This window comes from Sceloporus occidentalis, unplaced genomic scaffold (assembly GCF_023333645.1).
Source record: "Sceloporus occidentalis isolate IW3139 unplaced genomic scaffold, rSceOcc1.0.p SCAF_107, whole genome shotgun sequence".
NCBI lineage: Eukaryota > Metazoa > Chordata > Lepidosauria > Squamata > Phrynosomatidae > Sceloporus > Sceloporus occidentalis.
This window is the reverse complement of record NW_028317087.1, coordinates 946,989-959,622: the sequence shown is the minus strand read 5'-3', so window position 1 is coordinate 959,622 and position 12,634 is coordinate 946,989. Positions and strand designations below refer to the sequence as shown.

The 12,634-nt window shown below is 40.1% G+C and overlaps 1 protein-coding gene across 1 annotated transcript in view; it reads right to left on the bottom strand.

The window, feature by feature from the left end:
- Positions 1-12,634, bottom strand: part of LOC149283238 (sec1 family domain-containing protein 2-like) — a 196,633-nt gene that overhangs the window by 10,493 nt on the left and 173,506 nt on the right. The window contains exon 7 of the mRNA XM_089497812.1: positions 6,724-6,858. Coding sequence (XP_089353938.1) covers positions 6,724-6,858 — 135 coding nt within the window. The remainder of the gene's footprint in view (positions 1-6,723; positions 6,859-12,634) is intronic.

Genomic DNA, 12,634 nt, shown 5'->3' with positions numbered 1-12,634 from the left:
GGGGGGTACACACACACAGAGTGGCAGCATGTCTCGTTTGGGACACACAGAGTGGCAGCATGTCTCGTTTGGGACACACACAGAGTGGCAGCATGTCTCGTTTGGGACACACACAGAGTGGCAGCATGTCTCGTTTGGGACACACAGAGTGGCAGCATGTCTCGTTTGGGACACACACAGAGTGGCAGCATGTCTCGGGGGGGGCAGAGTGGCAGCATATCTATTACACTTTAAATTAAATTTTTTCTTTAAAAAAAGCACCTTACTTTTAAGGTGTGGCCTATACTCGAGCCAATACGGTATATCAGAGGTTTTAATGAAAGCAACGATTATAAGACACATCTTCTATATTTGTGATCAATACTACTTTTTCCGTGTCATGGACAGGTGAGATGACAAAAGTGCATGGTGCTCTATTCTTCAATAGATTAGACATTCTGCTTTCTATCCCCACTTAAAGCATGTAAGAAATGTGACACCTCTACAAACACAGTATGTCTAGTAGAACACTCAACATATATTTAGATAATTACACTTTTTACATTTTCTAAATTGGCACCTTCAAAAAGAAATGAAATGTGACTGTAGCTACATACGCACCCAGCCCAGCGTCCGTGATATAGTGCATGTACCCATACCTGGGGGGTTTTACCCATAACAATAGCATTAACCAATACTTCAACTAGTTCAACTATCGTAGGATGCTGTCCTGTCAGCATCAGGTTTTTCATCATATGTCGTCTGTTTTACAGAGGTCAGGGCCCGCCCTACAATGGAGCCGAGTGGGGCAATTTTTTTTTGAAGATGAGGAGAGAGAGAGGGGCGCCGAGTGGTTTTCGCTTACCCGCTTGGTGCCCCTCTCTCTCCTCTGCGAGCCCTCTAGCTCTATCTCAGTGCCGGCTTGTAATGCTGAGCGCCAGAAGTGACGGCATTAAGTCTTGGGCCAGCCCTGACAGAGGTGATTGCTTATTTAATAACTTACAGTACAAAGTCCTTTTAATATCACAGGCACATCTTTATCTAAGGAACATAACTGATGACTATTAAACTTACTAAAGAAGGCGTGAAGGAATTGCATGCCAACTGTATGCTACTTAAACCCACATATAAATTTAATATGTGTACCAGGATTTATGAGTTCACACAGCTTTATACATTAAAAAAAAAATAATTTAAGGTCAATAAACACCTTTTTGAACTTTGTTATAACCTTGTTGGCTCCCAATGCCTGCTTGGAGATCAAATAATGGACAGACAGCAGTGCATGTAGAGTTGCCAAAATGTGCAATCGCTTGTGTATGCACTTAACTACATGAGCATTTGTATCACTATATTATATATTTACTGTACCAAACTGAGGGATATCCCTCTAGGATCAAAGGTTTACTTTAAGGAGTTATTTAGACAAAATAACCCCAGATTTTATTTAGTGACAATCTAAAAAAAATAAAAACTTGCGTCTGCCGTCATAGAAAAGCATGCACCGCGGAAGTTCTTCAGTATTGAAACATCTAAATTGTTGAGCCCCAAGCTAAGAGGAAGACCAGAACCGGGAGGAGGCTCAGGTGTAGGCAAGTAAAGTTTGGCACAAGTGTTATTGTTAACCAAATACCTGTATAGGTAAACTGCAGGCAGGAGTCCTAGGCAGGTAATTCAGGAAACCAGGGGTTAATGCAGGATAGATGGCCAGACACAACTGGGTTCGATACACAAAACAGGTAGTTGTACAACCAATCCAGGGGTCTTTTAATGGAACAGATAGTTGGACAAGCCAGGTATGGTATACAGGTAAATCAATCTGTAGCAGAATCACAAGGCAGGGGAGTAGTCAGACGAGCTAAGGGTCAAAAACAATACCAGGATCACACTAAAGTATCGGAGTACTGCACTTACAGATTTTTAAAGCCTCTAGCCGCCGGCTGAGAACTGCTGAGTGTCTGCTTGCTGGTACTGGGTCCCGGCAGTGTGACATAACCTTATTCATTTGGCTTTGCTTTAAAATAAGGTGTGTGTATGTATATATATATATATATATATATATATATATATATATATATGTATACATACATACACATTATATAGACGAAAATTTCAATGAACCAAGGAAACCGCATAAATGCCACAAAAATATGGCTGCAACACATGCCTAAAATTGTACAAATACATTATGACAAAGCACAATAAAGTAAACATATAAACTGATGGTTTGGTTATGCTACGAAAGCTTCTTTTCCCCCCCATTTTAAATTAATAGGTTTCATTGACTTTACTGCTTATACAGAAAATTAAAGTGAACTAAATCTGTATTTTCCATTCTATATATGAAAAAAAACCAACAGTGGTTCCAGCCGGAAAAAAAAGGTCACAAAGTTAGCAGTGTTTTTCTTAAGAACTCTCTTGTGGTAACCGAAGACGAAGCCGTTACTTTACTTTCAGTCAAAACAAGTCTGCTTGAAAACAAAGCCTGGAAGAGCTTTCTTCATCGGATGTAGCTTGGATTCCAAACCACAAATTGCAATACCACTCACTCAAAATGCCACTTGTCATATGAATACACGTGAAATGAAATTACATTTGCCGTGGAAATGTTCTGAAAAGGCGCAGTTCACTTCTGAACAAGCTTTCATTTTGGCTGTGTGAGAGCTGTAGGGGTCTCTGCCAGGAATATGTACCCTGAAATCTACAGCTTAGCCGCCTAAGGCTCTCTCTTTTGAAGTGAAAGATACCATCTGAAAGAAATTCACTGCAAAAAAATAATCAAGTTTCATCTGGGGGGAAAAAAAGACATTTAGTATGAGGTTTGTATGGTGAACCTCTCTTTATCTGCTTTCTGAATAGGATTAGAGTGGTTATCAGCATTAAAAAGTAACAAAAGTCCATTGATTTCAGTGGACACAGGCCCATTATAAGTGGAATATGAACAAGAAAGAATTTTTTCATTATTGACTTTCATACCAAGTGCCTCACATTTACTATTAGAAGCTGATGTCTTCTTTTTTTTTTTTTCACTGTATGAATCTTTCAATGTTATCCTAGGATGAACTATCCAGCTGCTACAATTACTCTGGATAACCATCACTTTGGGTGATCTTTGGGAATTGGTCGACAGACCAATGCATGTGCTGGAGTGTGTTTTAGCTTTTAATATATCTTTATAGTTTTTACATATATTCAGTTATATAAAATCACAGTCGAAAAATGTTACATTGACACTAACTTTGCAATTCTTGGCATTAGTTATAGCGTGTCTGAGTTGGTGGTCTTCCCTGGGTAAAGGTTCACCTCGTACATTTGTGTCTTTTCATTCTAAATACATCCAGAAGGAGAGCCTGCAAAATGTTTCTTCCTTTACAAAGAGATAGAAAAGTAATAGAATTTAATGGAAGGTGAGAGCACCCAGACTCATCTTAGTCTTGCCATTTTCTTACTCGTTAGAAAAGCCTCAAACCTTTTTTGTCTAAATTTCAGATTAAGACTTTCTGCCCAACAGTATTTTGATTCCTGTCTGTTTTCTAATTTTTTTTTATATATCCAAATGTTTCTATAATATCCCCCTTCTCTTAGATCTCCTCTAATTCATTAGTTGATCAACATCATTATTATTTTTATCCAGTACAATTCATCTACAATATTTATATTCTTCTGGAGAATCTTACAGCAGTTTGTCTCTGTATTACATTTTAGCAGAAAAAAGTTCTACAGAAAATATTATCTCCTATATCTGCCCTCTTACTGCCCCTGTCCACTTTAACACTATTTAACACTCTCTATTACAGCCCTCAAAGCCTGCAATACACTCCTCCATCTTCCCCACAACAACTGACATTTACTCAAGTGGCAAATACAGAGAACATAATAACAAACCTGGTAGACAACTACACATGGGTATTCGCAAAATGTTCCCAGGCAGATGTAAAGCCAGAGTCAAAACAGTAATGTATACACAAGTTCATACTTTACTTCATTCACTTCCTTCCTTTCATTGATTCACTCTACTCAAGGTGTTTGAATTACCCTGGAGGCGTTCCAATTTCTACCATAAAGTACCCTATAGGCACGCTGCTGCTGCTGCTGCTACGGGCAAATATTCATTGCTGTCCACAAACACCCACTGCACATACTTTTGTAATTCAAAACATTTTATTGACGTGCTTTAACCTATTATGCAGGCAATTATCAAAATGACTTAGACATGAAATTAACTTTATCCATAATTATGATACATAACCATATGAGCTAAGAAGGTCATCAAATGAATCCTGTTTTTTTCGGTTCACATGGGCTGGCATGATATTACTCAATCACGGTGACTCAAGGATAAAAAAAATAATGCCCACGCACACAAGTAAATAGATAACAAAGCAACATGTGTACAAAAAAATGTTAAAAAACTAATAACTCTATAATGAACTAAGCACATCCCCAGCACAATATTTCTGGCATTGCTTCTGTCACAACATTCGCATTCTGCATCTGTTTATTTGTCTCCATTGTAATGTCATGTGGAAGCACATGTGCTTAAACACTTCCTACATGGCTTTATTCACACACATTATACAATGAACTAGAGGCTGCCAGGAGAAATAATTCTGCAGATACACAAAGCAAAGACGTGGTTACGTACAAATCATCAGACTGTAGAATTTGGTCCAGATGAGGCTTCAGAACATGTGCATCCCGTATTCTGTTTTATTCTAGAACCCTTCACATTGTGGAGGGACCTTAATATTCTACTCAACTAAGTCAACCTCGGGATAATCAGTCTGTTTATACAGCGGTGGCATTATGCAAGGGCAAATAAGATTTAGGTCTGTTTCACTTTGCAAATATGTTTCATTTTCCAGCGACAAGTAGATTTGTCATTAGGAACAATGTGTTCTGCGACATAAGATCCCTCATTAAAGAAGTTTTTGGCATGCTTCATCATCTAACTCCAAGATCAGTGGACACACAAATTAGCATAATGTTGTGCTTTGGCAGCACTCAGAAGTTTCTTGGGTGAGGTTTTTGGTAAAATATTTAGTTATTGCATTGTAATATTGGTAGCCCTGTAAATGTTACTTGGAGAATGGCACTTATGGTGGTTAGAAACTGAAAAATACTACATTTCAGATCAGAGGAGAGCTAACACCTCTTCCATATTGTTCACATAGTCCTTGCTTTAAATGAAAATATCTCACTCTCTCTCCTTTCATTTCATATACAAATCCTTCTAAAAATGTCAAACTAAATTGGTATTGGTAACATGTGGCCATCTCCCATTTAAAGTTTAAGTAAAAAATAAATAAATAAAGAAATAACCATTTATCACAATAATGTTTTTACAAACATAGGTTAAGTTTCCTATTTCACATGTGAACATTCTAATGAACTCCTTGCATCAGCCCAAAGACCACCAAGAATATTGTGAAGGCTTTTGATTGCTAGCCATTTCTAAATGGCTAGTATATTTTGCCCTAGGACTGGTGAACCATATACTCCCGACTTATATCTAAAACCGTTTATAAACCCATGAAGATAAAAAAAAAAAAAAAGTTTAAAAATGTCTAGGGTTCAGATTAGACTTGTGCATTGGTCTTCGGGCGAACATGAAAACGAACACGAAGAGTGCGTTTTCGTGTTCGTTGCGAAGACACGCCGAAGAGAAGACAGCGGCGGTAAAACGTAGGCGAAGACGAAGACACACACCATGAAGATCTTCGTGATCGTCTTCGTCTACCATTCTTCCCCCCTCCTAACTTACCTTGTCATCGCGGCAGTTCCCGGAAGTGGAAATCCGCAGGTTCGCCGTCACGGGTTATAGGGCAGTGCGAATGAGCCTATTGGTCGCCTACAGGGACCTCCTCTGGCATCAACCAATTGGTTGATGCCAGAGGAAGACCCTGCAGGTGACCAATAGGCTCATCCCACTGGTCTCCCTCCCTGTTCAATTAGTTAAATTAACTAATTGAACAGGGAGGGAGACCAGTGGGATGTGCCGGGTAAGTTGCAGCATTGGGGTTTTAAAACCCCAATGCTGCAACTTACCCTGCAGATGCCACTGGTCTTTAACTAATTGAACAGGGAGGGAGACCAGTGGGATGTGCTGGGTAAGTTATGGCACCAGGAGTTAACAGTCTGTACGAGCGACCCTATTGGTCGCCAGCAGGAGCCCCCTGCTGACGACCAATAGAGTTGCTCATACGTACATTTAAACTCCTGGCGCCAGAGCTGCGTTAACCCTGTATTAACCCCTTAACAGGGGAAACGAAGAAAAACCGAACACGAAGAATGTCCACGAATATTCGCCTGAAGAGAAGACGGGAACAGGCGAATATTCGCGGAATACGAAGATCCCCCCCCCCGCCGAAGACGAGCACGAAGAGCCCCCTGGTGCCCAAGTCTAGTTCAGATACCAAATGAAGCGGTACAAGCATTTTAATTGTTAGTGGTAACTGTTTTATAGTAACGTGCAGCGCGTTTATCAAGTAATCCCTGAAAGAACTGTTAACAGAGCTGGATGGTGGTAAGGACCTTTGTTTTTTCTCGTGAACGTTTTGAGCACAGGATCAGCCCACAATTTGTAGACACATGGTGAATTCATGGTCAGTTATAAACAAGAAACTGTACACAGACTGAGTAAAATAGGTCCAATCATATTTTGTATAAAATATTTGTTTTACTTAACTGCTGTAAGAAAAATAAAAGGCTACAATATTTAAGGTTGTTAATTGTTGGTCTCACCTTCATAAACATACTGAATCCCGTCTTTAGAAGGTCAGTGAGACCAGAGGACATGTGCTCAATGTCAAGAGGTTCCGTGTGATCAGGGTGTAGGATCTCCTCCACAATTTGCTTCAACAATGGCTTGTAAGAGGCCTGTGGGGAAACATTACATATCAGACACTCACCACAGAAAAAAAAAACCAACAAAATCAATCTACTGTATTTAAAAGAGTGGCTAATTTATTGGCATATTCATCAAACCGGATCAATTCTCATACAAAGTGCTACATGTAGAATAAGACAAATCTTTTTCATTTCTGTAGAACATTTACTCATATTGCTCCAGATTCAGAAACCATACCGTCACAAAAGCCCCTTACCAGTACACTTCTTAGGAAAGAAAAAAAAAAAGATTGTTTGGGATAAACAATACAGATGAAAACCTACTAGAGACTCAGACACAATTACATGATATCTGATGATGTAGGCTTTGCCACAAAAATAAGTTACAACCGTCTAACTGAAAAACAATGTTATTTGCAACCACAATCCAGCAGACTTAAGACTCCAAGAGCAGGGCCCTCTTTTCCTTCTGCGCCATTATGTTTTAATTGCCAATTTTAACTTCACTTTATTAGATATTTCTATTACCTATTGTAATAGCGTCATGGAATTTGTCAGCGCCATATACTGGCAAATAATAATAATGCTTTTCGAAAAGGAAAACAGAGGAAAGGGCAGGTACCCTACATTGTCTAATTTAAACCTGTAATAATTCTACTGATTTAAAGGGTCACCATTGACTGAGAATTAACCACAAGGAAATCTACTGGCAACATGAGGTCTCAGTTCATTTACTGGCCTTCAGTCTTATGCACCATAAAATGGAATATGACTGAAAAAATGGAATGGAATATATGGAATATTATTTATTTGGGTGGGATATCCATAGTAAGGCATACACTTACATTACTTGTGTTAATGCAACCAAACAAAACAGTGTGGGCTGGTGAGGAGGGAGAGGGTCAATTGCCATCAAGGCTGCTCTGATTTGAATGGTTTGAGTAATCAGTATTTTTTTGCATAAAATGAAATCTGCAAATAACAATAAGTAGCTTAGCTGGGAACACACTGCATTTTAAAAGCTTTCCCCATGCTAAGTACAGGAGTCTCATGTTTTGTGGTGGATATCCCCTAACGCACTGTGAAGCAATGAGCCCCATTCTGTACCAATACCAATCTGTAACCAAACTTAATGAAACAATATTTTGAGAACAGTTTACTAGATTTCTATCTTGCCAAGATTTTCCCAACCGTGTATATAGGAAGCCTGTATAAGGAAGTTCCGATTCCAAATGTTTGTTTAGAAACTGAATAAATCCAGGTCAGCCGACTATGAAGATTCTGTAGAAGAGCTGATGATAATATGATGCAATGAAACTAATTTGGATTCTCGTGCTATACAGCGGGGTAGATTATACAGAGATTATCTGATCTATCAACACCCCAGCGTGGGGGTACTTCAGTACCGTACACTTTAATGTAACAACACAAATAATGTGGATAATTCTTAAACACACAATCTTATCAGGCTATGACATGTCTGACAACTGGGATGATATTTAAGGGGAAGAAAAAAAAACATCTCATGTGTATAACGTTTCAGTAAAGGCTATCATTCCAAGTGTTTGTGTAAATAGCAAAATATATTATGATACATTCAGGGCTGTGAAAAAGTATTTGCCCTTTTCTGATTTCTTCTGTTTTTGCATATATGTCAAACTTAAATGTTTCAGATCATTAAACTAATTTTAATATTGGGCGCAGTTAACCCAAGTCAACACAAAATACAGTTATTAAATGATGATTTCATTTATAGAAGAACAAAGCTATCCAATCCTGCCTGGCTCTATGTGAAAAAGTAATTGACCCCTTAGTTACTAAATCAACCAATAAACCAAATATAATAGATAATGTCACTAGACATACCAGGCATAATTACTGCCAGCCCTGTTGAATCTAAACAATTAAATAGAATTGGTCTTGCAAACTGAAGTCGGCTAAAAGGTCTTAAAAAAGCAGCACATATTGCCTTAACCTAATGTAGTTCAGGAACTGATTAATGTCATTGGCATCAATCAGTCTGGGAAAAGTTACAAAGCCCTTTCTAAGGCCCTGGGACTCCACAGAGCCATTATGTACAAATGGAGAAAACTTGGAACAGTGGTGAACCTTCCCAGGTGTGGCCAGCCTACCAAAGTGCAACTTTTTGGAAGACATGGGTCCCGTTACGTCTGGCATAAAGATAACACAGCATTCCACTATAAGAAGGTAATACCAACAGTCAAACACAATGGTGGTAGTGTGATGGTTTGGGGCTGCTTTTCTGCTTCAGGACCTGGACCACTTGCTCCCTACCAGAAAATCCTGAAAGAGAATGTCCGGCCATCAGTTTGTGACCTAAAGCTCAAGCGCAATCCACCTCTGAATGGCTCACAAGAAACAAAATGAAGGTTTTGGAGGCATGACTTGAATCTGATTAGGTTGCTGAGGCATGACCTTAAAAAGGCAGTTCATACTCAAAAACCCTCCAATGTGAATGAATTAAAAGAATTCTGCCACGAAATTGGTGACAAGGTACAAGACAACTAGTTATTAGGTTTAGGAGGCACACAGCTTGGAAAATTTACCTTACCTAAACATTCTTTGTATTTTATGCTGTTTATACAGTTTTCACAATTATAAATATTTGTATGTATGGGTGATGCATATATAAAGTAAATTGGTTTTAGCTGGCTATGATATCTGTTCTCAGCCAATGCCAATATAGGATCAATATGTATGTACACATGCTATATAGAAGTGCTGTGCCAGTTCTGGAAAGAAGGAATAAATATGTATGGATTTAAAAAAACTGCAGGAGTTCTGGTAAATGTTAGTATTTATTTCATATAATGTAATATGGCCAGGCAGTAAACGGAGCCTGTGTGTTTCCGGTCTCTGTTTGATATTAGTTTGCACTGCCGGATTATAGGACCGCATTAAAGGGACACGCCAGTCGTCATATGCGTTTTATTGCATATGATAGCATATGAGTGGTGCCTCAATGTACCCCCCAGACATGTGTCTGGCTAAACACATCTCCTGACATGTGATACTTGCGACCAACCAATTCCAGTGCTGGATCAACATGGCTCTCCTGTCTGCACGCATGGAAAGCACTCTCTTTAAATGGTTGAATATCTCCCTACTTCTTGCTAGTCTCACATGTAACCAGCTGTATGAAACTGACAGCATGCAAATAGCAGCATTGGCTGGAAAGAAAAAAGGCTAAAAAAGAAACATGTCCTCCATAATTACAATTACTAATGATGTTACAGGAAGAAATGAAGCGGTGGAGAGGAAATCAGCTTTCTGACCGCCTGCCAAATACTTCTCACAGCAATTGTTGTTCAAACTTCTTCGCCGGCCTGTGACGTAAGATTTGGCAATTTCAAGACAATGCTAAATATTGTAATTCCATGTAATTCCATGTGAAAGGACCATTGTGGATGAGAAAACATAATTGGCCTTTGCTTATAGTGAGTTGTTTTTTTGTCATGGATAAAAGAGTTATACAGGGAAGGAAGTGTGATAAGAGGCTCATTAATGAATGAGCTGTTCTGAATAGCAAGTGTCTGTCATCCAGGTGCCTGTTACATGGTAACAAACTGACAATGGGATCCAGGCAGCGCCGCTGATTTGCGAAACTTTGCTGTCCACGTCCTTTAGCTTGTAAACACGTGGCAGTTCACATGTACATGCCCTCTCCAGAAGCTGAACATGCCGCCCTGCAATCTCGGTGCATATGAAGCCTGTTTTAGGGGGCAGTCTTTATGTGGAATGCTTTCCTCGTGTGCTGAACGCTGCGCATGTGAATATGATCACCAAGTAATAACAGTCTGTGATGTCGCCACTTAATATACCTGAAGTGGTTTATTTTTCTGATGTTCTGTTTGATACCATTCATGCATTAACAAATACCAACAATATACTCTACTGAAATGATACTGCAATAAACAACTACATCTGTTTACTATGAATACTTTGAAGGATAAGTGTAGAATATAACTCTGTAAATAATATTTGAGTTTCTGCGGCTCAGGAGAATATTTTCCGAAAAGGGGCATGGGCCAGAAGCACAATTCTACATCATGGCCACACGTAAATGGACATTACAGCTAGCATTTGTACGTTAACCTCTTAAGAACAGAGATGTTTTTAATTTTTTTGTACCCTTCGTGACTGACGCCGTTTTAGCAGTTCTGCGGCGCTTGTGTTTAGCTCTCTTGTTTACTGAATCCACACAAGTTATACCGTATTTGCTTGATTATAAGACGAGGTTTTTTTCAGAGCAAATGCTCTGAAAAATACCCCTCGTCTTCTAATCGGGGTCGTCTCATAATCAGACCTCAAATAGAGGTCTGACTATGAGACTAAGATCCAGATCCCCCGCACCTCTGCAGGGGACCTGGATGCTTCTGTCGCCCCCCCATTTAACACTCCCCCCCCACACACACTTACCGGTGCTTCCAATTTCCTGCTGTATACCGGGGCAGCGGGTTGATGTCCACGCGATCCGCGTAGACAACTTCCGCTGCAGCCGGATGGAGGTGTGGCTAGCAGCAGGGGTTGTCTGTGTCCATCACGCAGACCTTCCCCGACTGTCAGAGATCAGAGTTCCCCGCACCGGCACCGAGAACTCTGATCTCTGACAGTCGGGGAAGGTCTGCGCGATGGACGCCCAAAGGCATATCATGGGGCACAGTGGCATATAGAGGGTTAAAAGGCACATCATGGGCCACAGTGCCATACTGGAGTGGCAAGCCTGGGGGCAGATGTGCGTAACTCGGGGGCAGGTTGGAAAATACAAGGAAATAAAAACAAAAAAATTTTTCTCAATCATAGCTTTTATTAAAAAATTTAATAGTTTACATGAATTAACATTTACTGGTAAAACTTTTTTCCTATAGGGTCGTCTTATATTCAAGCTTTTTCTTTTTTCCTAAATTAATATTCAGATTTTGGGGGGTCGTCTTATAATCGAGCAAATCCGGTATATTGTTTTTTTTCAGGACAAGAAGGGCTTTCTTTAGATAGTTGTTTTTAGGAAAAAAAGCCTGTCCTGGTGTGCGAGTCTGGGTGTCAGTGTGACAGGGCCTGTCCTGGTGTGCGTGTGTCTGTCAGTGTGTCAGAGCCTGTCCTGGTGTGTCTGTGTTTGGGTGTTGGTGTGGCAGAGCCTGTCCTGGTGTGTGTGTTTGGGTGTTGGTGTGGCAGAGCCTGTCCTGGTGTGTGTGTTTGGGTGTTGGTGTGGCAGAGCCTGTCCTGGTGTTTGGGTGTCGGTGTGGCAGAGCCTGTCCTGGTATGTGTGTGTTTGGGTGTTGGTGTGGCAGAGCCTGTCCTGGTGTGTGTGTTTGGGTGTTGGTGTGGCAGAGCCTGTCCTGGTGTATATTTGATCATCTGTTTCCTGGCACTTTACTTTCTGTTGAACTATAGTCACTTTCAAGGACAAAATTTTCTAGGCCCAGAAATCAGTGAGCATAAAAATGAAGGTTTTGTGTTATTTAATCTATTTCAATCTGCATATTTTATTAAAAAGGATTAGTTGTGTTAAATTGTGGCTTCAGGCGTTCTGTGTATGATGACTTTTTTTTTTGTGTACTGACGTACTCCCAATCCCATCACATCAACATGTGTTAGAAAATCAGGAAAAGATGGGCATGGATGGTGGGCTGATTCGGTGGTGCAATAGGCCACTTGACTAGACTTGCCCCCCAGGCCGTAGGCAGCCAGCCCTCCCCTGGAGAATGGTCTAACCACAGGGACAGAGCCAACTCAAATAGGTGAAGAAGGGGATAGATTACGCAGCAGTTACTCCAAACTACAGTGT